Consider the following 23224-nt stretch of genomic DNA (forward strand, 5'->3'; position numbering starts at 1 on the left):
TAGGAGCCGCCCGGGGCTCTGTGGGGCCTGCGAGGTGGCTCGAGGGACTTTGCAGAAGCGCGCAGGAACCAGCCCCCGACCTGGGGCGCTCGGCCGCGGGGCTGATCTCCGTACTCTCCCGCCAGTGGGGTGGGAGCGCGTCCTTCTCTCGAGTTCGGGGACGGCCTGAGAAGCAGCGGGGGCTGGTGGCCTTTTTCTCGCTACCCCCTTTCTGGGCTCGCGCGCCGTCCAAGCCCGGATCCTGGTGGGGCTGAGCGTGCCCACCCGCCCAGCAGTGCGCCCGGGCGCCTCTGCAGCGCCACCTGCACGCGGAACGCGGCGGCGGCGGCGGGAACTGGCGTCCAAGGAGGAGCAGCAGGAGGAGGAGATATCGGCTCCTCTGCCCCCAGCTTTCCTCGCTGGCACGCGGCCTCCCTTCGCCGCCTCAGCCCCAAGCGGCCTGACCAGCCCAGCCCCGAGCCTTGTCCCGCGCCCTGCCCGGCGCAGGCAGCCAGCGCCCCGAGCTTCCACTCCTGCTGCTGCGCTCTGAGCGGCCTCCTGCCCTGGGCGCCTCTTCTGGGGAAGCGGTGAAGTCACACTGGGCCGGATCCGCTGACTCATGAGAATGAGACTCTTCCCCGGTCCCCGGCACACCCTTTGAAACTTCCCCTCAATCCTTTCTTTTTTCTTTTTCTTTTCTTTTTTTTTTTTTTTTTTTTTTTTTTTTTTTTTTTTTGGCGGAGTCTCGCTCTTTCGCTCAGGCTGAAGTGGCGCGATCTTGGCTCACTGTAACCTCCGCACCCCACCCCCGGGTTCAAGCGATTCTCCTGCCTCAGCCTCCGGAGTAGCTGGAATTACAGGCGCCCACCACCACGCCCAGCTAACTTTTGCATTTTTAGTAGAGACAGGGTTTCACCACGTTGGCCAGGCTGGTCGCGAACTCCTGACCTCAGGTGATCCGCCCGCCTCAGCCTCCCAAAGTGCTGGAATCCTTTCTTTCTGCTCCCGCCTCCCCTCTTCCTCCCGTCCCGACAGGCGAACTGGAGCGGCTCTGGGCTCCCCGGGAAGGATTCGGTGGGGCGGCTGGGAGGGCGGTGGCGGGTGGGAGTCCCCGTGGAGACCTCCGCGCCCCTGTTCCAACCTGGCCACCTGTGCTGTTCTAGGGGTGCACAGGGAATGCCCAGGAGGGAATTGCATGTTTGCAAGATTGGGCAAAGCTCTCACTAAGGTATCCTTTTGTAATTAGCCACTGCATTCAGGGAGTGCCTGCCCAAGGGAAGGGGTCTGGGGATCCCCTTCCCTCTTCAGAACCTTGGGACTGCCTGAGGAGTTCACCTGGAAGCTGGTGGCTCTTCTTTAGAACCACCTGTTCCAATGAACAAGTGAGAACATGGGCTTGCTTCAGGCGGGATTTGGAACAGCTTCTGCCACTGAAGGGACAAGTGTGGAGTGTTCTGAGCCTTGAGCTGTTCTGGACCCCAGCAGCAAGTCGAGCCGATCATCTGAGAGGTCACTGGCCCTTTCTCCTGGAACTTGATAGTGGACCAGTTCAGGATAGGGTGGGGGTGACTTGGAGGCCCAGGAGTCCGGGTTTTCATACCACCCCCTTGTGACACTAATTTGAGGACAGTGGAAGGGATGAGAGGATTGGATTGTCTCATCACCTCTCCACTGGGGTGGGAAACCAGAATCACACCCTGGTTGCTTAGAATATTAGTTTCAACAAGGTGCCTAAGGGCCTCAGGCCCAGGCCAGGGAAGGCTTCAAGCTAGAGGAGCCCTGCTGGCCTCTGAAACACCTAAAGCTCCCCTTTCCTTCCAGAGGGGCATAGTCCGTAAGCATCCTTTCCCACCTAGCAAATCATGGTACTGGATTGGCATTGTTTGCCTGTATGCAATTGCCTTTTGTCTGTATGATAAGAGCCAAAGCTGGGTGTTGAAGTTTGCAAGCTTCCTGACTTGCTTGTCACTGCACTTCAGGGCACGGCTCTGCCAAGGCCATGGTCAATATGGAAATGGCCATGGACTAGGAGCAAGGGGGGGTGGGAGGTAGAAGGGCTGGTCTCAAGGCTTGGGCTTATATGGCATGAGGGAGCTTTTCTGAGCTCCTACCTTGGTATTAGGTTGAAAGCCTGGGTTATGATGGCTGTCCACACAGCAGCTCTGTAGGGCATGTTTGTTGGGGATTGGGAGCCCGTAGGAATGTATGTGCTAGGATCATGGCTGACAACAGTCCCACTGTCAAGCCTTCCTTGGGGGAAATTCTGGATTTGAAGCCAAACTTTAGCTTAGGGGCTGAAGGATGACCTGTTTCATGGAACCCAGTTTCGAGGCTGTCAAACTCTCCATGGAGAGGAAATAAGACAATGTACAATGTACAATGTACAATTTCTAGGGGTCCCAGGTCCAAATGTAACTGGGTGGGTCAAAGAAAAATAAACTATAAACAAAAGCCACAAACTAAAAACAAAAACCAGCAAAACCTGTACATCTAGTAGAGCCAAAGGGACAGCAGAGGCATGGGGAGATGGCTGCCAAGGGCTTTGGGTTCCATTGGCAGCCTCTCTAGACCTTAGAGGTAAACAGCAACTGAGAGATGGAGAGATGAAGAAAGTCCCATGCAAACACTGAAAGACTGTTGCAGACAAAGGAGGTCAGGGCTGAAGGTGAGAGATGACCTAGTCTGTTCTCTCATTTTACAGATGAGGAAGCAGAGAGCTCAGAAACTAGTTGCCCAAAGCCATCCAGGCAGTGAGCGGCAGCACTGCGGCTGAAATCTGGAAGAGTGTTCTTTTCACTGTGCTCCTCTGCTTTGGGAGAAAACACACGAGCAGGGAGCAGCCCCTGGAACCCAAAGAGGAAACACAGGGAAAAGGGAAACAAGGGGTGGCCAGGCACGGTGGCTCACGCCTGTAATCCCAACACTGTGGGAGGCCGAGATGGATCACTGAGGTCAGGAGTTCAAGACCAGCCTGGCCAACATGGCGAAATCCCATCTCTATTAAGAATACAAAAAAAATTAGCATGGCGGCATGGTGGTGGGCACCTGTAATCCCAGCTATTCGGGAGGCTGAGGCAGGAGAATCGCTTGAACCCGGGAGGTGGAGGTTGCAGTGAGCTGAGATCACACCACTCACTACACTCCAGCCTGGGTGACAGAGGGAGACTCTGTCTCAAAAAAAAAAAAAAAAAAGGAAAACAAGAGGGGAAGACTGCAGAGATTCTGAGAGGAGGAGGGAGAATGAAAGATCTGAGGAAGAGTGAAGAGGAAGATGTGTAATCTCTGGGTGAAAGGAATGTCAGCACCATCCTCTATGAAGCAGAGCACTCTCCATATTCTTTCCAAAGTGATGACAGAGAAAACACAACCATAAAACGGGGGAACTATGATTTGGTAGGTGAAGGAAAAGCCTAGAATAGGCCGGGCACAGTGGCTCATGCCAGTAATCCCAGCACTATGGGAGGCTGAGGTGGGAGGATCGCTTGAACCCAGGAGTTTGGGAACAGCCTAGGTAACAAAGTGAGACCCCATCTCTATTTTTAAAAATGCCTAGAATAGATAGAAGCAGAACAGTAAAGCAACTGGAGAAGCAATGAAGTTCCAATCGGAACTCACTTATCATACTCCCAGCAGTTAGGTGACACTGATAATCCCTGTTGACTTGTCTGTGGCCACCACTCGGTTATAAAGCCATTGAAGGAAGACAGGGACAATATATTACTCATCTTCCTATCTCCAGAGCCTAGTACAGTACTATGGCATACATTAGTTGCTCAGAAAATGTTAAAGAAATGAATACATTTATTTGTATATTATTTATAAATTCAATACGTATGCTAGATACTCCCTGAGAAGCATCTCTGTGTTGTACTGCAAATGCCAAGACATCCTAGGTGAGAACCTGCCTGGGAAGCCAGGTACCTCTGTCCCCCAACACAAGACACAACTCCTGGGCTTTCCCCAACCGAAACACAGACCTTGGAGGCTCCACCAGGACTAGGTAAGGTCTTCAGAAAGACACAGGACTAGGTGAAATTCACTGGGGTCTCTGCCTGATAGTGGTCCTCCAGAGGATATTTTGGCTATTTGTGTCCAAATTGTCAACCCCTTCTGGTCAAAGACCACCAGGAACACGGTCAAACAAGTTAGGTTTATTGCTCACTGCAGCAAGAAAGAAGGCGCCCCATGGGGGAACTATGCCATGCTTCAGGAAGAGGGCGCTAGAAAAGACTTAGAGGATTCAGGTTGGGTCAGGGGATTTGGAGGAAGGTTTAAGGAAGTCAGGCTTTGTTCTGGACTGGATGCTGGTGATTCTGTGATTGGATTGGGTATCTTATCAACTCAATCTTATCCAAGAGGAAGGCAGACAAGAGCGAGGCTGAAGCCACAATTGGTAAGGAAGCAGCAGCTACTCAGAAAAACCAGGATGGGGGTGGGGGGTGTTCGGTCATTTTCAAGGTTCAGGCAATCTTCATGTTTTTGTCTGTGTTCACATGATTATGGAGCGGTCTTGTTTTTGTCTCAATCCACCATGGTCACAGAGTAGCCTTGTATAATGCTGATGCCCTATGAATGTATGTTCAGCACAACACCCAGATCTAGCTGTGAGTGCCAGGCCAGTTGGTAGCAACACCAAGTCCTGGCCGACAGTACCGGGCGAGCTTCCAGAGACGCCAGAGGCTGCTTTTCTTTCAGCAAATGTTCATTTTGAGAGGATCTCTGGTTTCCATCGAGGGCTTGGCAGTCCAGTATCTAAATATTTAGACCCTCCCTGTCCTCTTTGACCTAGTCACACCCATACGTAGAACCAGCCAGGCAGGGGAACGTCATCACTGGCTTGGGCTGAGTGTATCTGTGTGTGGTTTTGTGTACGCGTGTCTGTGCCCGCCAGGAATTCCCTGATAAGATGGGAAAGAGACCAGAGGCAGTCTTAATTCACCTCTGGGCCCAGCAGAACTTCCCCTCTGCCCAGAAAGCAAGGCACTGGGAGCGAGTCCCAACAATCTCTAGGGCAGCAAGGGTGCCTGGCTTTAGGTGGAGTCAGGGAAGGACGTACAGAAGGGATATGGCAGCAGCCAAACTGGAGAGGAGCGGGAAAGGGAAGGGGCAGTGGGGGAAGGGAGGGGAGAGTTCCTTTGTATAAATGGGTCTCTTGAGAAGCTGCTGATTTTCCTTCAAGGAAGCAGCCTGCAGTAGGTCACTGTGGAGTCCCACCCCCAGCCCTTTCTGTTTAAAGCCTCTTGTCTCCAAAACAGGCCCTGTTGATTAGAACAACAAAAAAAATCACAAATGTTGACCTCATCCTTCACTAAGAGGCTTAATCTAACCCCTTTCCAATCAAACTTCCTTCCTTCCCTCAGTTCCACCTCTCCACCTTTAAAAACATTAGGACACCCCCTGCTGTGGTTTACAGGTAGCCAGGCAGAGGTTAGGACCATCACTAAGTGGTGCCAAGGACCATCTGATACCGTTTATGAAATGGCCAAGGAAAGCGAGGTTGAAGTCAAATGGGTGGGCTCTAGATGACTGCTCTTTGGGCAAAGCCTGCCTCTTCTTCCCAGGGTGGGACTAGCCTTGCACCACACTGTGGTGTGGCCCAGCTTATCACAGACCAGCTATTGAGGGCCAAACCTCGACTGGCACTGCTTGTCTGTGGAGTCAGAAATCAGACCCTAGAGGCCAGTGGCTCATGCCTGTAATCTCAGCACTTTGGGAGGCCGAGGCAAGACAGATCACCTGAGGTCAGGAGTTCGAGACCAGCCTGGCCAACGTGGCGAAACCCCATCTCTACTAAAAATACAAAAATTAGCCGGGTGTGGTGGCGTGTGCTTGTAATCCCAGCTACCCGGGAGGCTGAGGCAGGAGAATCGCTTGAACCCAGGAGGTGGAGGTTGCAGTGAGCCGAGATCACCCACTGCACTCCAGCCTGGGCAACAGAGCGAGACTCCATCTCAAAAAGAAAAAAAAAAAAGAAAAGAAAGAAAGAATTTGGACCCCAGGATCCTCAGGGGCTTGGGCAGATTAAATGCATCCTGGGGTAAGTGGCAAGTTGTGACAGCTGAGTGAAGTGGTGATGATCTGAACATCCTCCCATAAACAACCTGAATTACAGAGATCAGAGGTTACAAGACAGAGGTGCATTTTTACAGTCAGCCCTGTTATCTAGCATCATCCAGCCAATCAACCAAGGACTTGCTCAGCACTTCACCAGGGTGCAGCAATATGGTCCCCATCCTGAGAAGAAAACATGGGCTCTGCTCTGGGACAGGTGACAATTCCTTTAGAATGACTTAAAGAACAATTACACTCAAAGGTGCTAAGTGCAACTGGAGTTCAGAGAGAAATCATGCATGGGCACTAGTCCAACTGGTACCATGCCACCAAGGCAGGACTTGATGTAGGCCTTGAAAGATGAGTAGGATTTGGATAGATAAAGGGAGGAGGGATGGCGTTCCAGATGTGAAGAGCATGAACACAAGTTTAAAGGTGGCAATAAACCAGGTGTGTGTGTGTGTGTGTGTGTGTGTGTGTGTGTGTGTCCATATTAAAAGTCATGCGGAAAGTCAGCCAAACAGAGTGGGCTTAGTACTACAGGAGACTTTGAACCTGATGTGGTTGGTGACAGGGAATCACTGTACATTTTTAAACAGGGAGGGGACATGGACCAAGTGGTGCTTTAGGAAGTGGTCTAATAGCAGTGGTTGACTCAGGATGGCTGCTGTGGCTGATCTCTCCATTCTTGGCATGGCCACAGTACTTTTTGTGTCCTTCTGTGGACGTAGCTCATTGTATTGGAGTTCTGCATCCACGTGTCTGCATTCCTCACGGACACCAGGAGGTCCTTAAAAGCAGTGGCTATGTTTTATGTATGTTTCTATTCTGACATCTACCTGGCTCACAGGAGGCACCCAATGAACACTGATTAGATGAATAGATCATTTAATTTCAATCCACTGAACTACAATGACATACTATACAAGGATAACTACTGTCAAAGAATTTGACAAAACTGTATACAACACTAAAGCAAGACAAATCACAATTTGATCTTTTCTTAATGATTTGTGGAACACTAGGATCTTAGTCTTACCCCCATCTCTGTAAGCAGCAATTACTGCTGTATAATAATTTCGATGTCACAGGATACTAGATGAGTTTTCCTTTTTTTTTTTTTTTTTGAGATGGAATATCGCTGTGTTGCCCAGGCTGGAGTGCAGTGGTGTGATCTTGGCTCACTGTAACCTCCGCCTCCCAGGTTCAAGCAATTCTCCTGTCTCAGCCTCCTGAGTAGCTGGGACTACAGGTGCATGCCACCATGCCTGGCGAATTTTTGTATTTTTAGTAGAGATGGGGTTTTACCATGTTGGCCAGGATGGTCTCAAACTCCTGACCTCAGGTGATCTACCTGCCTTGGCCTCCCCAAGTGCTGGGATTACAGGCGTGAGCCACTGTGCGCAACCCTAGATGAGTTTTCTACATATAGATTTGGATATATCATTTGGATATGATCACATTTGAGTAAACCTGTATCTATATAGTATTGTTCGGTATACCTGTACTGCAAATTCTTACGGTGGAGATTTGGCCTGTTCTCCCAGTGTTCAGAAGGGATTTGGTTGAAGCTGAAACTGCCCTTAATCAAACCCAATATTTAAAAAAAATCCAGACTGGTAATAATTTTCTCTTTATATACATGGAGTTTCACAACAGGACTCTTGAAAGTAGTAACAAATTCCTCTTAAATAAGATTTGATGTTTTTAGGCCAGGTGCGGTGACTCACACCTGTAACTCCAGCACTTTGGGAGGCCGAGGCGGGCAGATAACCTGAGATAGGGAGTTTGAGACCAGCCTGACCATCATGGAGAAACCCCATCTCTACTAAAAATACAAAATTAGCCAGGCGTGGTGGCGCATGCCTGTAATCCCAGCTATTTGGGAGGCTGAGGCAGCAGAATCACTTGAATCCGGGAGGTAGAGGTTGTGATGAGCCTAGGTCGCACCATTGCACTCCAGCCTGGGCAACAAGAGCAAAACTCCATCTCAAAATAATAATAATAAGATTTGATTTTTAAAAGTTAAGCAATCTAAAATGCCAAACAATGAGTTGACTTGTGAAACTTTGAATCGTATTCCCAGGAAATAATCTGTAAAGTGAGGTATGCCCATAAGCGTATTTCAGAGAAAAGGAGCTTAAGAGAGGACAGATGTCTGGCATGAGGACAGCAGGCAGAAGAGTCAAGAGATGATGGTCCTTCCATGAGTCTGTCTCCAGGTTTAACTGTGAAGCACCAGGTCTCTGAACTCAGATTTGTAGTAAGTGCCCTTTCTGTCCCCTGCAGGACCCAGTCCAGTTCTGGGACAGGAGTTGTTCCAGGTAAACAGAGTCTATTCCATACATTTATTTGTTCACTCATTCGACAATGATCTATGAAGCACTTACTATGAAGCAGACCCTGTGCTAAGCTCTGGAGATAAAACCATGAGCAAGGCCTTAACATCAGGGCTTCTGCTTCCAGGAAGTCATGGGCTAGCAGGGAGACACATACACAAGGATGAGGCTTGGAAGGCTGGGAAAGTCTTCAGAGATAGTGAACTTCCTGAGAGGAGAGGAGGGGAGTCAAGTGTTGTGGGCCGAGGCCACAGCAGGTGTGTGCAAAGAGGTCTGGAGGGGTGAGGGAAGTTCGGAAATGAAAGGAGTTTTGCGTCTGGAGTAGGGCATGAATACATGGCTGAGAAAAATCCTATGCTTGGTCGGTGCTGCAATTTGCTTGCTTTCTAATATGCGTGGATTTCCACCTTCACCCACCTGCCCCCTTGACAAGAGAACAGAATTTAATTTAGAAGAATCAGAATTTATTTCACTATGTGAACATTAAGAATTTACCTACATAGTTGAAAATATTCACAAAGGACTTTTTTTGTCCTTTGTGAAATTATTCACAAAGTGTGAAAATATTCACACTCATACACAGAGAAAGTCTGCTGAATAAAAAAATGCTCCTTTACCCATTCGACCTCCTCTCAGGGGCGGCAGTGGGTTTGCCAATTCCACTGTGGGGCTTCAGTCTTCATGAATGTTGAATAGTTTGGCTACTTCATTGAGATCTTCATGCTGCTCACCGTCCTTAATGATCTGAGGGAGAGAGAGTAACAATAGGTCCCTAACTCACTCCATTGCGTTCAGGCCATGCCCACACAATGGGGCTACCTGGGGCAGTCCCCATATCACACTGGGAGGGAGTTGTGGGAACAGTTGTCTACTAACCCCAAACAAGCAGCCTGCCAACTCCCAGGTCACCCAGCCAAGTCCCAAGTGAAAAAGAATGTTCCTGAGCCAAGGCTATACCTTTGTTCTGCTCAGGCACAATTTGACCTGGCCGGTGGACAATGCATCTCAGGGCACCCGATGAAGTTACAGGAGTGTTTCTAAGCCGTACTTCCCATCTTCCTCTAAGAGTTATGACAGGCACCTACCTTCCTTGCTATTGGCATTCGGTTAAAGATGTTCCATAGCACAATCCCCACGACCACTTTGTCCCTGAGGTAGAAGATGACACCTTTGCCATAGTCCTCCCCCTGGATGGGAGCCTGTGGAACTGCCGGGGTGCTGGGAGGAATAGTAATTTCTGAGGCCTCGGACTCTGTCTCACTCTCTGATCGGATACCAGTTCCTGTGGCCAGCCCCCAAAACAAATAAACATGGAAGCAAAATCAAAACTTCAGTTATTATGAGCTTGGGAAATTCTAGAAGCCAACAGTCTTTCGAGGCCTGCTTCAAGCTACTTCTAGAGGATTTATTTCTCTATGCCCCCTCAGTAAACCCTGGCCTTCACCAGCCCCTCTCCAGTGACAAAGCCAAGGAAAGGTCTTCCTTGCCAGCTCCTAGGCACAGGGTCAGTCTGACCCTAAACTTCCCTCCCTTATTATCTCATTTTAAATTCATGCTATGAATATTTCCTGGTATCTGGATTTCTTCAAACTGCAGAAGGCTGGTTCTTGTCCTCTAAGAAATAATTCTAGAGCTGCATGGTCCAAATACAGTAGCCACTAGCCACAGCCATGTAAATGAACATCATTTCAAACTGAGTAAGATGTAAAATTCAGTTCCTTATCTGTACTCACCATGTTTCATGAGCTCAAAAGCCACATGTGGCTGGTGGCTAACGTACTGGACAGAGCAGAGATGGAACATTTCCATCGCAGCAGAAAGTTCTATTGGACAGTGCTATTAGACAGGTACTTTAGACAAAGCAGAAGGCACTTCCATTTGGAAAAACCATAGTGGAGGCATTTCTTCCTAGAGAAAGAGGGGAAGGGAAGGGTGGCATAGGAAGGGGGCACCTTGCTGAGAACCACCAGCCTCCAAATAATACTGTCCAGTGGACAAAGCAGTGACATGAATCCACTTACTAGGTTACTAGGAGAGATCAGAATTAAGGAATATGGAATACATTAGAATTACACAGGAAAAGGACCTACATATCCATATAATGTCTTGCTTTCTCCTTCTTAAACAGCACCTTGCCCTTGAGACACCTCTGGCAAAAGGATGCAGAAGTTAAATAACTTGAGCTAAGGTCAAGGAATAAGGTCTCGGAGTTAATGAAAGAGACATGTGTGGGAGAGAAGTCCATTCCAAGAGAGGTGCCTCCCATCTAAAGAAAACCTGGCACTAAGATCTGCCAAATGGAATGGGAGGCAGCTAAATAACTACTCAGCCCAGTTCCTCCCTGCCCAGGACCCATGGAGGATAGCCAGTCTTAAGCTAAGCCTATCAGGCTGTGTTCTTGAGATTCGCCTGAAGCAAAATAATAAAAATGACAACTGAAAGAAAGAAAAATAAAAACGCAATCTAAGAAGTTCAGGTTTTCTTGTTTTCTTCCTTAGAAAGGTCTTCCCAGAGACACACAAAACAGCAGTGTCGTTGAGCTAGCCACTGTCCACTGTCTAGGACAGATACCCACAATATTTGAATCTATGCTTTGACCAGGATACCTGATTTTGCCAAATCTCAGACCACTAAAGAGTGAGGACTTGGGGTTTGGTTTCTTTTAAAGCACAACATGAAGAGAGGCTTTCACTAACAAGCCCCTCTGGCCAATACAGAAACCCCTTGTTCAGGAGAATCTGGACCACTGCTTCTCAACACTCTCCAAGAGGAGTGCTAGGACTTTCTTACCTGACTGCTCTGTGGCAGATCTGGGGTTGTCTTGTGCAGTTGCTTTTGCAAAAACACCAACTGTGGGCAAACTACTGTCCACAAGACCAATAGCTTCATAGCCAACATCGGGGCCCAAATCACTCCTAAGAAGAGAGAAGAGGGTGTTCTGTCAAGGGACTGTAAGGAATGACACGGTAGCACATATTCTCCATGACACTGCTTTTTTTTTTTTTTTTTTTGAGACGGAGTTTCACTCGTTGCCCAGGCTGGAGTGCAATGGGTGCAAACTCAGTTCATTGCAACCTCTGCCTCCTGGGTTCAAGAGATTCTCCAGCCTCAGCCTCCTGAGTAGCTGGGATTACAGGCACCCACTACCACGCCTGGCTAATTTTTGCATTTTTAGTAGAGACGGGGTTTTACCATGTTGGCCAGGCTGGTCTTGAACTCCTGACCTCAAGTAATCTGCCCGCCTTGGCCTCCCAAAGTGCAGGGATTACAGACGTGAGCCACCGCACCCGACCAACACCGCACTCTTATGCCAACCAAAGAACTTAGTATGCAGATCACGAGAGATGCCAACTGATCTGCTGTTGCTAGAGCATCTAGGGATGACCATGAGAAAGTAAGATTAACCCTAATAGCTTTGACTTTTCCTTAAAAAGCCATTATACACAACCACATATCCATGCGGTGATTGAAACGTTCTTGAATTTATTCGTGCTTTTATCCCATGCCACATTTGGAAAGTGATGAGGTTCCCACTTTTGCTATTCACTACTTTTGTCTTGAAATTCCCTTTTTGAAGCTTTAAAGAGCGTTCCACATTTATGGAATTCAGAATTTGAGATGTTTTATGGCTTCATTAACCTACAGTATTTCCCCTTAGCCTCCACTTTTCTTTTTTTTAATTTTTAAAAACTTTTTATTTAAAAAATTCAGACGAGCTCTTGCTATGTTGTCCAGGTTGGTCTCAAACTTCTGGGCTCAAGCAATCCCCCGGCCTTGGCCTCCCAAAGTGCTGGGATTAGAGGCATGAGCAACCATACCAGACCAGCCTTCATCTTTTAGGACTGGAATGCTTTCTGACACTCCTTTTTTTTTTTTTTTTTTTTTTTTTTTTTTTTTTTTTGAGACGGAGTCTCGCTCTGTCGCCCAGGCCGGAGTGCAGTGGTGTGATCTCGGCTCACTGCAACCTCCACCTCCTGGGTCCAAGCAATTCTCCTGCCTCAGCCTACCGAGTAGCTGGGATTACAGGCATGCGCCACCACGTCCAGCTAATTTTTGTATTTTTAGTAGAGACGGGGTTTCACCATGTTGGTCAGGCTGGTCTCAAACTCCTGGCCTCGTGATCCGCCCACCTCGGCCTCTGACCTATTTTGCCGGAAGTGCTGGTGCCATCTCCATTCATTCACCTAGTCTAACATACGCCAGACAGAACACTTAAAATAATTTTTTTCTCTTTTAATGTTTTACAAAAGGATCAGTTTGGTGAAAAACTAAACAGGACACTTCTGCCAGATGGCTACCTGAGGGTAGAATGTGTGGACATAAGATGGACTTTTTTCCCTTCTGTATGAAGCTAACTGGCTCATAATAAAACCAAACCATAACTCTGTGTTATGGTCCTAGAGATACTGAGTTGTAATCAGTTGGGTCTCCAAGGCACACCACTATTACCAGAACATTGACTGATGCCAGTACGGCTTAGCAGCTCCAGTCATATTTTCTCCAGCCAATCTTCCACTCACAACAGCGTGATCATGGTGCTCTACCCGCCTCCTTCCCAACTTTATATCGTAGAAGCATGCAGCATCTCCTGCCTGTGGAAACAAATACTTAACATGAACACATGATAAAAAAAAAAAAGCAAGTTAAAGACAAAATATAAACTTTGGGGACTCAAAGAACACTTGTAATGGTAACTAATTCATGTTTTCCATCTACAGGCCAGAGTTGTACTTAAACTAACAAAAACAGCTGATAACCCATTTAAATTTTTTTTTTTTCTTTTAGACAGGGTCTCACTCTATTGCCTGGGCTGGAGTGCAGTGGTGCGATCATGGCTCACCACAGCCTGGACCTCCAGGCTCAGATGATCCTCCCGCCTCAGCCTCCCAAGTAGCTGGGACTACAGGAATGCACCACCATGCCTGGCTAAATTTTTTTTTTTTTTTGGTAGAGATGGGGTGTTGCCATGTTGTGCAGGCTGGTTTTGAACTCCTGGGCTCAAGCAATGTGCCTGCCTCAGCCTTCCAAAGTGCTGGGATTACAGGCGTGAGCCACCACGCCTGGCCTGAGATCTCATTTTAAAACATCTATTCCAGGCCAGGTGCAGTGGCAAATGCCCGTAATCCCAGCACTTTGGGAGACCAAGGTGGGTGGATCACAAGGAGTTCGAGACAAGCCTGGCCAATATGGTGAAACCCCATCTCTACTAAAAATACAAAAAATTAGGCGTGTGTGGTGGCAAGCGCCTGTAATTCCAGCTACTTGGGAGGCTGAGACAGGAGAATGGCTTGAACTCAGGAGGCAGAGGTTGCAGTGAGCCGAGATCGTGCCACTGAACTCCAGACTGGGAAACAGAGCGAGACACCGCCTCAAAAAAAAAAAGAAAAAAAAATCTATTCTGCTTCCATAAAGCTAACCTAAATCTTCTATAGTTCGGTTTACTTATGTCTACTTCCTGTTCTTTCCTTAACAGACAGGATATTTAATAACCATGATTTGCAGAATATTCTTTTCTATATGTAGAAACCAGTTTTTGGATGTGACTGCCTCTCACCTAGAAATGTTTTCTTAGATTTCTTTTTGTCATTCAGTATTCATTCATTTGACAAATATTTATGGAGTACTTATTATATACAAAAGTATTATGTTGTCCGGGTTGCTGAGACAAAACTGACATGGACCTTGACTATGAGGAGCATACAACCTAGTACAGAAAGATACAGCCTTGCTCACAACTACAGAGCAATGTAAACAGTAGTGTGCCATATGAGAGGTACAGATTAAAGGAGTCAAGTATTTCAAGCAGAGGGCGAGAACCTCCAGCCGGGGATGAACTGGACCAGCTTCACGAAGGATGTGGCATTTGAGCTCTCTAACCCTTTGTTCATCTTTGTGGCTATTTAGACTCCCCCAAAGCAACCTAAAAATCCAACGAGTGAGCAACGGTAAACTGTGAAATTCGCTTAATGGAATATATAGTCATTAAACTGTTTACAAAGTCTGAAGCAACATAGAAAATGCTTACATTTATGGTGTTAAGTGGAAAAGAGCAGAATATTATATATAGTATGCTTGCCACGAATAAAACAAACCAACAATAAAACCTACATGCAAGGAAACAAAGGGAAGGAAATACACCAAAATATTAATGGTTGCTGCAGGTGACTTTCCTCTCCTCTCTCCTTCTTGTCTGTCTTCTACATTGACCACATATTACTTTTTTTTTTTTTTTTTTTGAGACTGAGTCTTGCTCTGTTGTTGCCCAGGCTGGAGGGCAGTGGCATGATCTCCACTCACTGCAGCCTCTGCCTCCTTAGTTCAAGTGATTCTCCTGCCTCACTCAGCCTCCCAAGTAGCTGGGATTACAGGCCTGTGCCACCACACCCGGCTAATTTTTGTATTTTTAGGAGAGACAGGGTTTCGCCATGTTAGCCAGGCTGGTCTCAAACTCCTGATCTCAAGTGATCCACCTGCCTCAGCCTCCCAAAGTGCTGGGATTACAGGCGTAAGCCACTTCTCCTGGCCCACGTATTACTTTTATAACAGGTTAAAAAAATCCAGTACATCTTTTTTTTTTTTTTAAAAAAAAAAAAAAAAAAACAAGGTTTGGCGGGGGGAAAAAATTCCTCCAAGGTACCTACGTCCTTAGTTGCAGAGTCCATAAACAAACACAATACACTTGTAACTAGCAATGGGGAAATTACCTCATGGTTCCTACATACTATAGTCTTGTTTATGTCATAATAGATTGTAAAAAACAGCTAAAAATAGTACTCAAGGAAAATGAAAACAGAGTAATTTTCCTTTCTAGGGAACAGGTTATAACATTGCTTCATCCTCCATCCTCCGGATTCACGTTTGAGCAAAGGGAACAGCAGATCCATCTGAAGGCTTATGTGCATGCCCACCAGGGGTTATGCCAGTAGCTGCTGCCAATAAGTAGAACCGGAAGAGCTCTACCCCTGCAGGCATGCACACTGTTCATTTCATCTGCCACTAGCTTGCAGATGAGGCCATACCTGGTCTTCTGAATCAAGCAGTTCACACATTTCTATTCTGTACCCTCAGCCTCTAAACACTCTGACCCTATTTGGTTAGGCTGTTGATGAGCTTTAGCACACCACCGGGCAGACTTGTTCACAGGCTAGGGAGAATGAATTATGCCTGGTCATGCTGTAGCACACTTACCACCCAGATGTTAGAGCGTGCTTGTAGCTCTGCATTTACCCGGAAGCCACCAAAATCTGAGTCTATTTCCAGGCCACCAGTCTTGGCCAACTCAACATTGGGCTCCAGGCCCACAGCTGCCACTATGTGGTCAGTTTCTACCTGAGGCAAAAAAGAAATAATTCAGTCAATTACCACAGTTTCCATTTATGCCTACAGGCGTAACAATGGCCCTTCATGCCATTAAGAATTGGGACTTTAAAAAATCATGGGTTAACTTACCTCTGATAAATGGATTTTAAGTTCTATTTCATAAGCCTCCACCACCCCATCCCATGCACATCCCCCATGTCATTCGAACAGAAATCTGCCACCCTAGCCAGGACTCAAAACTCTGTGAGACAGATAGAATGGGGCTAAGGGAAAGTGGTTCACAGGAGCCTACTCTGGCTCTCATCATTCTGTTTTAATGGAGGGATGGTTAATTCAGAAAATTATATCAGGTTAATGGCAACTGCCAGGAAAACTAATCTACTGGTGTCAAATGAAGGAGTAAGAATGAGGCAAGGGGAGTGGAGAACTGGAAGGCCTCTTGGCAGACTATCTTTTCCTTCCTTACCTTCCTGCCGTCTTTCAGCTTGATAAGTAACTTGCCACTGCTGACTCCAACGGATTGCACAATAGCATTGGGCATCACCTTAACCCCCTCTGTAAAGGCAAACAAGACCTGAGAGTGAGCCTACAAGGCTATCACTTTCATGGGAAGTAGGAAAGCTGACCAGCGGTCTCCTCCACGGTAAAACCAATTATCAATACACAGGCAGTTTTGGAGAGCTGCAAGAACCTACACCCATGGTTCATTTTCAGCACTTCCAGGAATTTGGGGCATCTGATTCAGAACACCTAGATGAACTTAGCTGACTGGAGAATGGTGGAAACATTTTACAGGCCAGGTGATAGGGCTTATGTCAAGGGGGTTCCTATAGAAGCAAAGTTTGCCTTAGGTCACACTCAAAGGAAATAGAGTGGCAGCATATAGAAACAGTCTCTCTACCTCGTCTGACTTTTTCCATGGTCCAGTTGCTGAGGTATTCGGGGAGGATCTTTCCCATATTTCCTTTCTCGGGGAAGAGTTGAATCACTTCTGTGCCCAAGGCTCGAGCTGGGAAGAAAAAACAGAGTAGTTACAGCAGGAAGCAAAAGTCAATCCTAGGAAGACAGGAAGAGAAGTAAAGGAGCAGCAGGCAGCCCTCACTACAGACAGGGCAGAGCTGCAATCCAGGCCGAGCGCCCACTTACAGGACAGTGGGCATGAGGGCCTCGGTGCTCAAGTTCATTTGTAACGCAAATACAACAAGTATCAGAACTGCTGGCCCCAGATTAAGCTTCAGATGGTGAACTCTGTGCACTTCCACCCATGCAGTCACCTAAGGCTTACATAAGTGCTTTGCAACCTCTGAATAGGAAGCATCCTCCTGAAAAGATGCCCTGATTTCATATATCTGAAAAAGAACATTAAGAAAACTAGTTGCCATGAAACATTCCAACTGGAGCTCACAGATCTCTCAAGCTGGGAACCATCATGTGCCCAAAGAAGTTTTTGGCATTTTACAGGAAGCAGCAGTTCAAAGACACCCATAATTCTGTAGTCTGCATTGCCCTTATCATCTTCATAACTCACTTTCCTTAATATTTTATTTCTAAGGAGTCCTGGCATAGAGGGTAGAGGAAAGGAAAGAAAGTATTGCTGTTGGCCAGGTGCAGTGACTCACACCTATAATCCCAGCACTTTGAGTGGCCGAGGTGGGTGGATCACCTGAGGTTGGGAGTTCAAGACCAGCCTGACCAACATGGAGAAACCCTGTCTCTACCAAAAATACAAAATTAGCCAGGTGTGGTGGTGCATGCCTGTAATCCCAGCTACTCCAGAGGCTGAGACAGGAGAATCGCTTGAACCTGGGAGGCGGAGGTTGTGGTGAGCAGAGATCACACCATTGCACTCCAGCCTGGGCAACAAGAGTGAAACTCCATCTCAAAAAAAAAAAAAAAAAAGCATCGCTGTTAAGTTGCTCAGGTGACAGCTTTTTGGTCACCAAGGGATCCCTCACCAGAACTAATCTCAGTGCTTAGCTTTTCACTATATAAACCTTAATTAGGCTGGGTGTGGTGGCTCACGCCTGTAATCCCAGCACTTTGGGAGGCCAAGGCGGGCGGATCACCAGGTCAGGAGATCGAGACGGTCCTGGCTAACACGGTGAAACCCCATCTCTACTAAAAATACAAAAAATTAGCCGGGCGTGGTTACAGGCGCCTGTAGTCCCAGCTACTCGGGAGGCTGAGGCAGGAGAATGGCCTGAACCCGGGAAGCGGAGCTTGCAGTGAGCCGAGATCGCGCCACTGCACTCCAGCCTGGTGACAGAGCGAGACTCCATCTCAAAAAAAAATAAATAAATAAACCTTAATTAAACTCTTTCTACTGATCCTGCCAAACACATCTCTGGGATTCACAGAAAAGCTATATAAGACTAGAGAAAGAAAATCAAGGTCACTCCTCAATACTCACCCTTTCTGCCAAGAGCACAGGCCAGTTCGCTACCAAGGAAGCCCCCACCGATAATCGTAATTGATTTGACTTCCCGTGAAATCTTCTCCAAGCTTCTAAAGTCTCCAATCTGCAGGATCACATCAGTTTAGTCCATTAATTTCCAAAAGGGGCATAGGATAATAATACTAGGAAGTAGTTTCTTCTAAATCTTTGGCAAAAGTAAATTTTCTCCTTGTATAAAGTGACTCAATTATAACTTCTATGTTATTAATGCAAATTTATTTCTTCATGGTAAAATTCCTTCTATAAACAGTGGTTCTCAATTGGTGGCAGTTTTGTCCCTATCTTCCCCAGGAGGACATCTGGCAATATCTGAAGACATTTTTGGTTGTCAGGGCAAGTAGGTGCTCCCAGCATTTAGTGTGCAGAGGCCAGGACGCTGCTAACATACTACAATGGCATAAGACAGCCCCCACTACAATTATCCAGCTCAAAATGCCAATACTGCAGAGGCTGACAAGCCTTGTTCTAGGAAGAACTTAAAAGACAGTACACAGCCTGGCCAACAGGGTAAAATGTCCCTACTAAAAATACAAAAAAAAAAAAAATTAGCTGGTCGTGGTGGCACATGCCTGTAATTCTAGCTACTTGGGAGGCTGAGGCACAAGAATCGCTTGAACCCGGGAGGCGGAGGTTGCAGTGAGCCAAGATCGCACCACCGCACTCCAGCCTGGGTGATAGAGCGAGATTCAGTCTCGAAAAAAAAAAAAAAAGACAGGACAAATCTTATCCCTGAAAAATGACAGCAGTTTTTATAAGCACAGTGTTAAGAAGCAGAACACCTCCTTGCTTTTTATTTAGGTACTCTTAACTTTTTTCTCAGAAGTCTCTACACAGCACTTGCAATGAAAAATGCCAAGAGGCTCTAAGGGGTTCCAATGAATCAAACACATCAGGAAAAAACAACTATGGAAGAGCAATCAGAAGGATCTATTGCAAGCAATACAAACACTCCATTTTTTCCCTAGGAGCTTAAAACCCTTGAGTGAGGTATCTGAGGTGCAGAGAGAGGAAGTGACTTGTTCAAGGCCAGATAACAAGTCTGGAGAAGAGCCATAAATAGAACTTGGATCTCCCAAGTCCCGGGTGGGCACTTGGGGACTGCAAGATTATACTACTTCTTCAAAAACAACACAAGGAAAACACTAAAGCAGACAATTACCTTTCTGAAAAGCGTTGTTCTACTCTTCACCTCTGCTCCAGCCCTATCAATGGCAGACAGACTTCTTGGAGTACCTCCTGGAAATAAGAGAAGGAAAACCCTTTAGCCCAACAAGCAGGAGCCAGCCCAAACAATACTCCCTCCACCACACAAAGGTGGAGCCCTCTTCACTTAGCACCATGGCGGCAACAACAGGATAGGATACCAAGGCTTTGTTTGCCTTCAGCTTGCCTCACAGCAGGCTTTTTGTCAGTTTCCTTTGAGAAGCAGATTTGAGAGTCTGTCTTCAAGGGGTACACCCTGCCCCTAGGTGGCCAAAAGGCCTTACTTTTGGCTTCCATGTTCTCTTCTAGTTTCTCATGAGGATTTGCCAGCTAGCATAGCTACATGGGTTTGATAAATTGCTTCTGTCTCCTCTCTTGGTTTCTGATTGCAACTGGCAATGAAGCCACAAACGACATCACTTTCAGGGCACAGGGCACAGGGTGAGGGTTAAGCAGGGAGAGAAAAAAGGGCAACTTCTTCATGCCTCTACCGGGAGAACAGCAAGGATCATCCAGAAGGGCTGGTGATCCAGGATGCTTTGACACAGCCAGCTTTTGTACCAAGAGAAGACACTCACTTCAGAGAGTCTGGGTTTCCATTTTGTTAAGTAGTAATGCCTTCCATAGAGAAGGCTGGACTCTAAAACTTGAATGAGCTGTATCAGGGAAGAAAGCCATCTCCAGAAATGCTCACCTGTTGCAATCAAGCACTTTTCATAGGTTATTTGAGAGCCATCATGAAGTTTCACCATGTTGTCTCTCACATCCAGCTGTACTACCTGGTACAGTCACACACATACACAAAAGAGGTAGAGATGAATTAGCTTTGAAAAAGTTTTATTGAGATATAATTCACATCAAATTCACCATTTTAAAGTGTGGAATTCGGTGGATTTCAGTATATTCACAAGGTTGTGCCACCATCACCACTATCTGATTTCAGAACATTTCCATCACCACCCCAAAACTCCAGGTCAATAAGAAGTTGTCAGCCCAGGACAGGCACAGTGACTCATGCCTGTAATCCCAACACTTTGGGAGGCTGAGGCAGGCAGATCACTGAGGCCACGAGTTTGAGACCAGCCTGGCCAACATGGCGAAACCCCGTCTCTACTAAAAATACAAAAATTGGCCAGGTGTGGTGGCATATGCCTGTGGTCCCAGCTACTGGGGAGGCTGAGGCAGGAGAATCGCTTGAACCTGGGAGGCAGAAGTTGCAGTGAGCCGAGATCATGCCACTGCACTCCAGCCTGGGCAACAGAGCAAGATTCTGTCTCAAAAACAAAACAAAACAAAAAAACCCCAAAACCACAACAACAAAAACAAACAAAAACAAAAACAAAAAAAGTTGTCAGCCCGATAAGAAGAATTAGTTCTTGACCTAAAGCGATCTTAAGAAACCATATCCAAGGAATCATGGGAACCACAGTTTCTGGTACCCAGTTTTTTTAGGCAGTCATATGTTGGAAATTGGCAATGAGAAGGCAGGCAACATTAGAGCAAGTCATGACAGTCCCAAAGCCCTGACCCATGTGTGGAAAAGGAGAATCGGAACAGCCTTTCTTATATGGCTGTTTGGAATTACTTATTATTACTTTATTAATAAGTCTCCTAGATCTACAACATTTTTACAGAATGCTTTCTCCAACTTGTAGCCTTCACGGAAACTTGGCTCTCTCTTAAGGAGAGCTTACACATAGAGGCTGTTCGTTCCCCCACACTCCACATCACAAGGCCAGGAGGAGGTGTTGGCATTCTGCAAGCTTCTTGAGGTTACTGGTCTGCTGCTTCCAGATTCTTGTACTTTCATTCTCTTCTAAGGGACATCAGAGGAGTCCTGTATTCCTACGAATCACTGTTTTGAGCCACCTCCTGGCTACTCCTCCTGATTCACTGAAGACCTTGGAACCTGGCTCATACTTTTCCTCATCTTGTTATCTCCTAAACCTCTCCTCCTACCTCAATTATTCTACTTGTTGGTCACAATTTTCCATCCCTTCAGCTTTCGCTCAGTCTGTCTCCTATACTTGCTTTCAATTTTCTCTGTTTATTTGACTAGCTGCTCCATTCTAACTAATTTGGGCCAATGGTAGAACACTCAAACTGTTCTTTTGCCAGTACCTTTAATTCCCTTGCACCCTACTCCTTCTTATGGTTAAGAGCTTGAGCTTTGGAGTCAGAGAGAATAGGGCCCCAGTCTTTGCACCACTCTTTACTAGCTGAGACCATTCAATTAAGCACCTACTATGTATCAAGTTGAGACAGTGATCCTTGCTGCTTTCAGAGTTTAGTGGCCAAGACAATTTAACAAGCACTAACAATAATCAAGAGTGACAAATGTGATATAAGTGGTAAGAACAGTGCAGGTAGCGCTGGGAACATATGACATGTGCATCTAGTCAGGTTGGGTTGGGTAAAGCTTTCTAGAGGCAATGACATGAACTGAGATCTGATGGATAAGCAGCTTCTTTAGCCTCCTTTGATTTGTCCTTGGTAAGCTCCCTCTTCAATCCAATCCCGCTACTCAACCCTCACGGTGTTCGCTCTCAGATAACCATCTTATGTTCTATTGTATTGCAAAAACAAATGAAGCCATTAGATGTGATCTTCCATAGCTTCCCATGAGGCATGAGGGCTCCCCACCACCCCCGTCCAGCCTATTAACATGCTTGTCCCATCCAATAGGTCCCACCTTTGATTCTATGTCCTCTTCACGCTTTTATCCGATTGCCATCTCTCTTTTCTCATTTAAATCTTTTGAAAGAGTGCTTTACCCTCTTTTCTAACTTCCCAATGGTATCTGTTTTATTTTATTAATTTTTTGAAATGGAGTCTTGTTCTGTCACCCAGGCTGGAGTGCACTGATGCAATCTTGGCTCACTGCAACCTCCGCCTTCTGGGTTCAAGCGATTCTCGTGCTTCAGCCTCCTGAGTAGCTGGGATTACAGGTGTGCGCCACCACACCTGGCTAATTTCTGTATTTTTAGTAGAGATGTGTTTTCACCATGTTGGCCAGGCTGGTCTCTAACTCCAGACCTCAAGTGATCCACCTGCCTCAGCCTCCCAAAGGTATCTGAACCGCCAAATCTCACAGTGCATTTTACGGTTCTTTTCTTCCCAGATTCCTCTGCCACGGTAACACTGTGGATCACATTCTTCTTCTTGAAACTCCCTACAACCTTGGCTCCTGTCCTCAGGTTTCCTCATACTGCTCTTTAAGTTCTTTCCTAGTCTCCTTTGTGGGTTCTTCTTAAGCCTGCCTCCTAAAAATTGGGATTCCCCAGGGCTCTATCCTTGCCTTCCTCCTCTTCTCACCAGATCAGTTCTCCCTGGGAGGCTTCACCTACTCTCATGGTTTCAACTTCTACACATATGCAGATGATTCTCAGCTCTCTATCTGAGCCCAGGTCCCCTGGGCGTGGCAGTCATATGTCCAACTGCCCAGAAGACACCTTCACGCAGATATTCCACTTCATACTTAATGGTCCAAAACTGAATTTTATCTTCCCCCTTAAACTAGCTCTTCCTCTTGTAATGTCTTTCTCAGCTGTGGGTACACTGCCATCCACTCAGACATGCAGGCTAGAAATTAGAAAATCATCTTTGCCTCCTCCATCTCCTTCATCTTCTACCTTTAACCAACCACCAAGCCTCATCAAGCATGACTCCTAAGCATGCCTCAAGTGTGTTCCCTACTTCTCATCACCTTTCTATCAAGAAGTAATACTGGCTGGACACGATGGCTCATGCCTGTAATCTCAGCACTTTGGGAAGCCGAGGTGGGTGGATCACCTGAGGTCAGGAGTTCGAGACCAACCTGGCCTACATGGTAAAACCCCATCTCTACTAAAAAGACAAAAAAAAAAAATAGCCAGGC

General features: G+C 46.7%; 1 protein-coding gene across 2 annotated transcripts in view; it reads right to left on the minus strand.

Moving 5' to 3' along the window:
• Window positions 1-8816: 8816 nt before the first annotated feature.
• Window positions 8817-23224, minus strand: part of AIFM1 (apoptosis inducing factor mitochondria associated 1) — a 36215-nt gene continuing 21807 nt past the window's right edge. For both annotated transcript variants that reach the window (XM_016943878.4, XM_024353267.3), the window contains exons 7-16: window positions 20042-20126; window positions 19304-19380; window positions 18100-18208; window positions 16591-16698; window positions 16156-16244; window positions 15558-15698; window positions 12819-12961; window positions 11160-11284; window positions 9455-9651; window positions 8817-9113 (exon numbers count right to left, since the gene is read on the minus strand). In XM_016943878.4, coding sequence (XP_016799367.1) covers window positions 9042-9113; window positions 9455-9651; window positions 11160-11284; window positions 12819-12961; window positions 15558-15698; window positions 16156-16244; window positions 16591-16698; window positions 18100-18208; window positions 19304-19380; window positions 20042-20126 — 1146 coding nt within the window. In that variant the 3' untranslated portion in view covers window positions 8817-9041. The remainder of the gene's footprint in view (window positions 9114-9454; window positions 9652-11159; window positions 11285-12818; window positions 12962-15557; window positions 15699-16155; window positions 16245-16590; window positions 16699-18099; window positions 18209-19303; window positions 19381-20041; window positions 20127-23224) is intronic.

This window comes from Pan troglodytes, chromosome X (assembly GCF_028858775.2).
Source record: "Pan troglodytes isolate AG18354 chromosome X, NHGRI_mPanTro3-v2.0_pri, whole genome shotgun sequence".
Taxonomy (NCBI): domain Eukaryota; kingdom Metazoa; phylum Chordata; class Mammalia; order Primates; family Hominidae; genus Pan; species Pan troglodytes.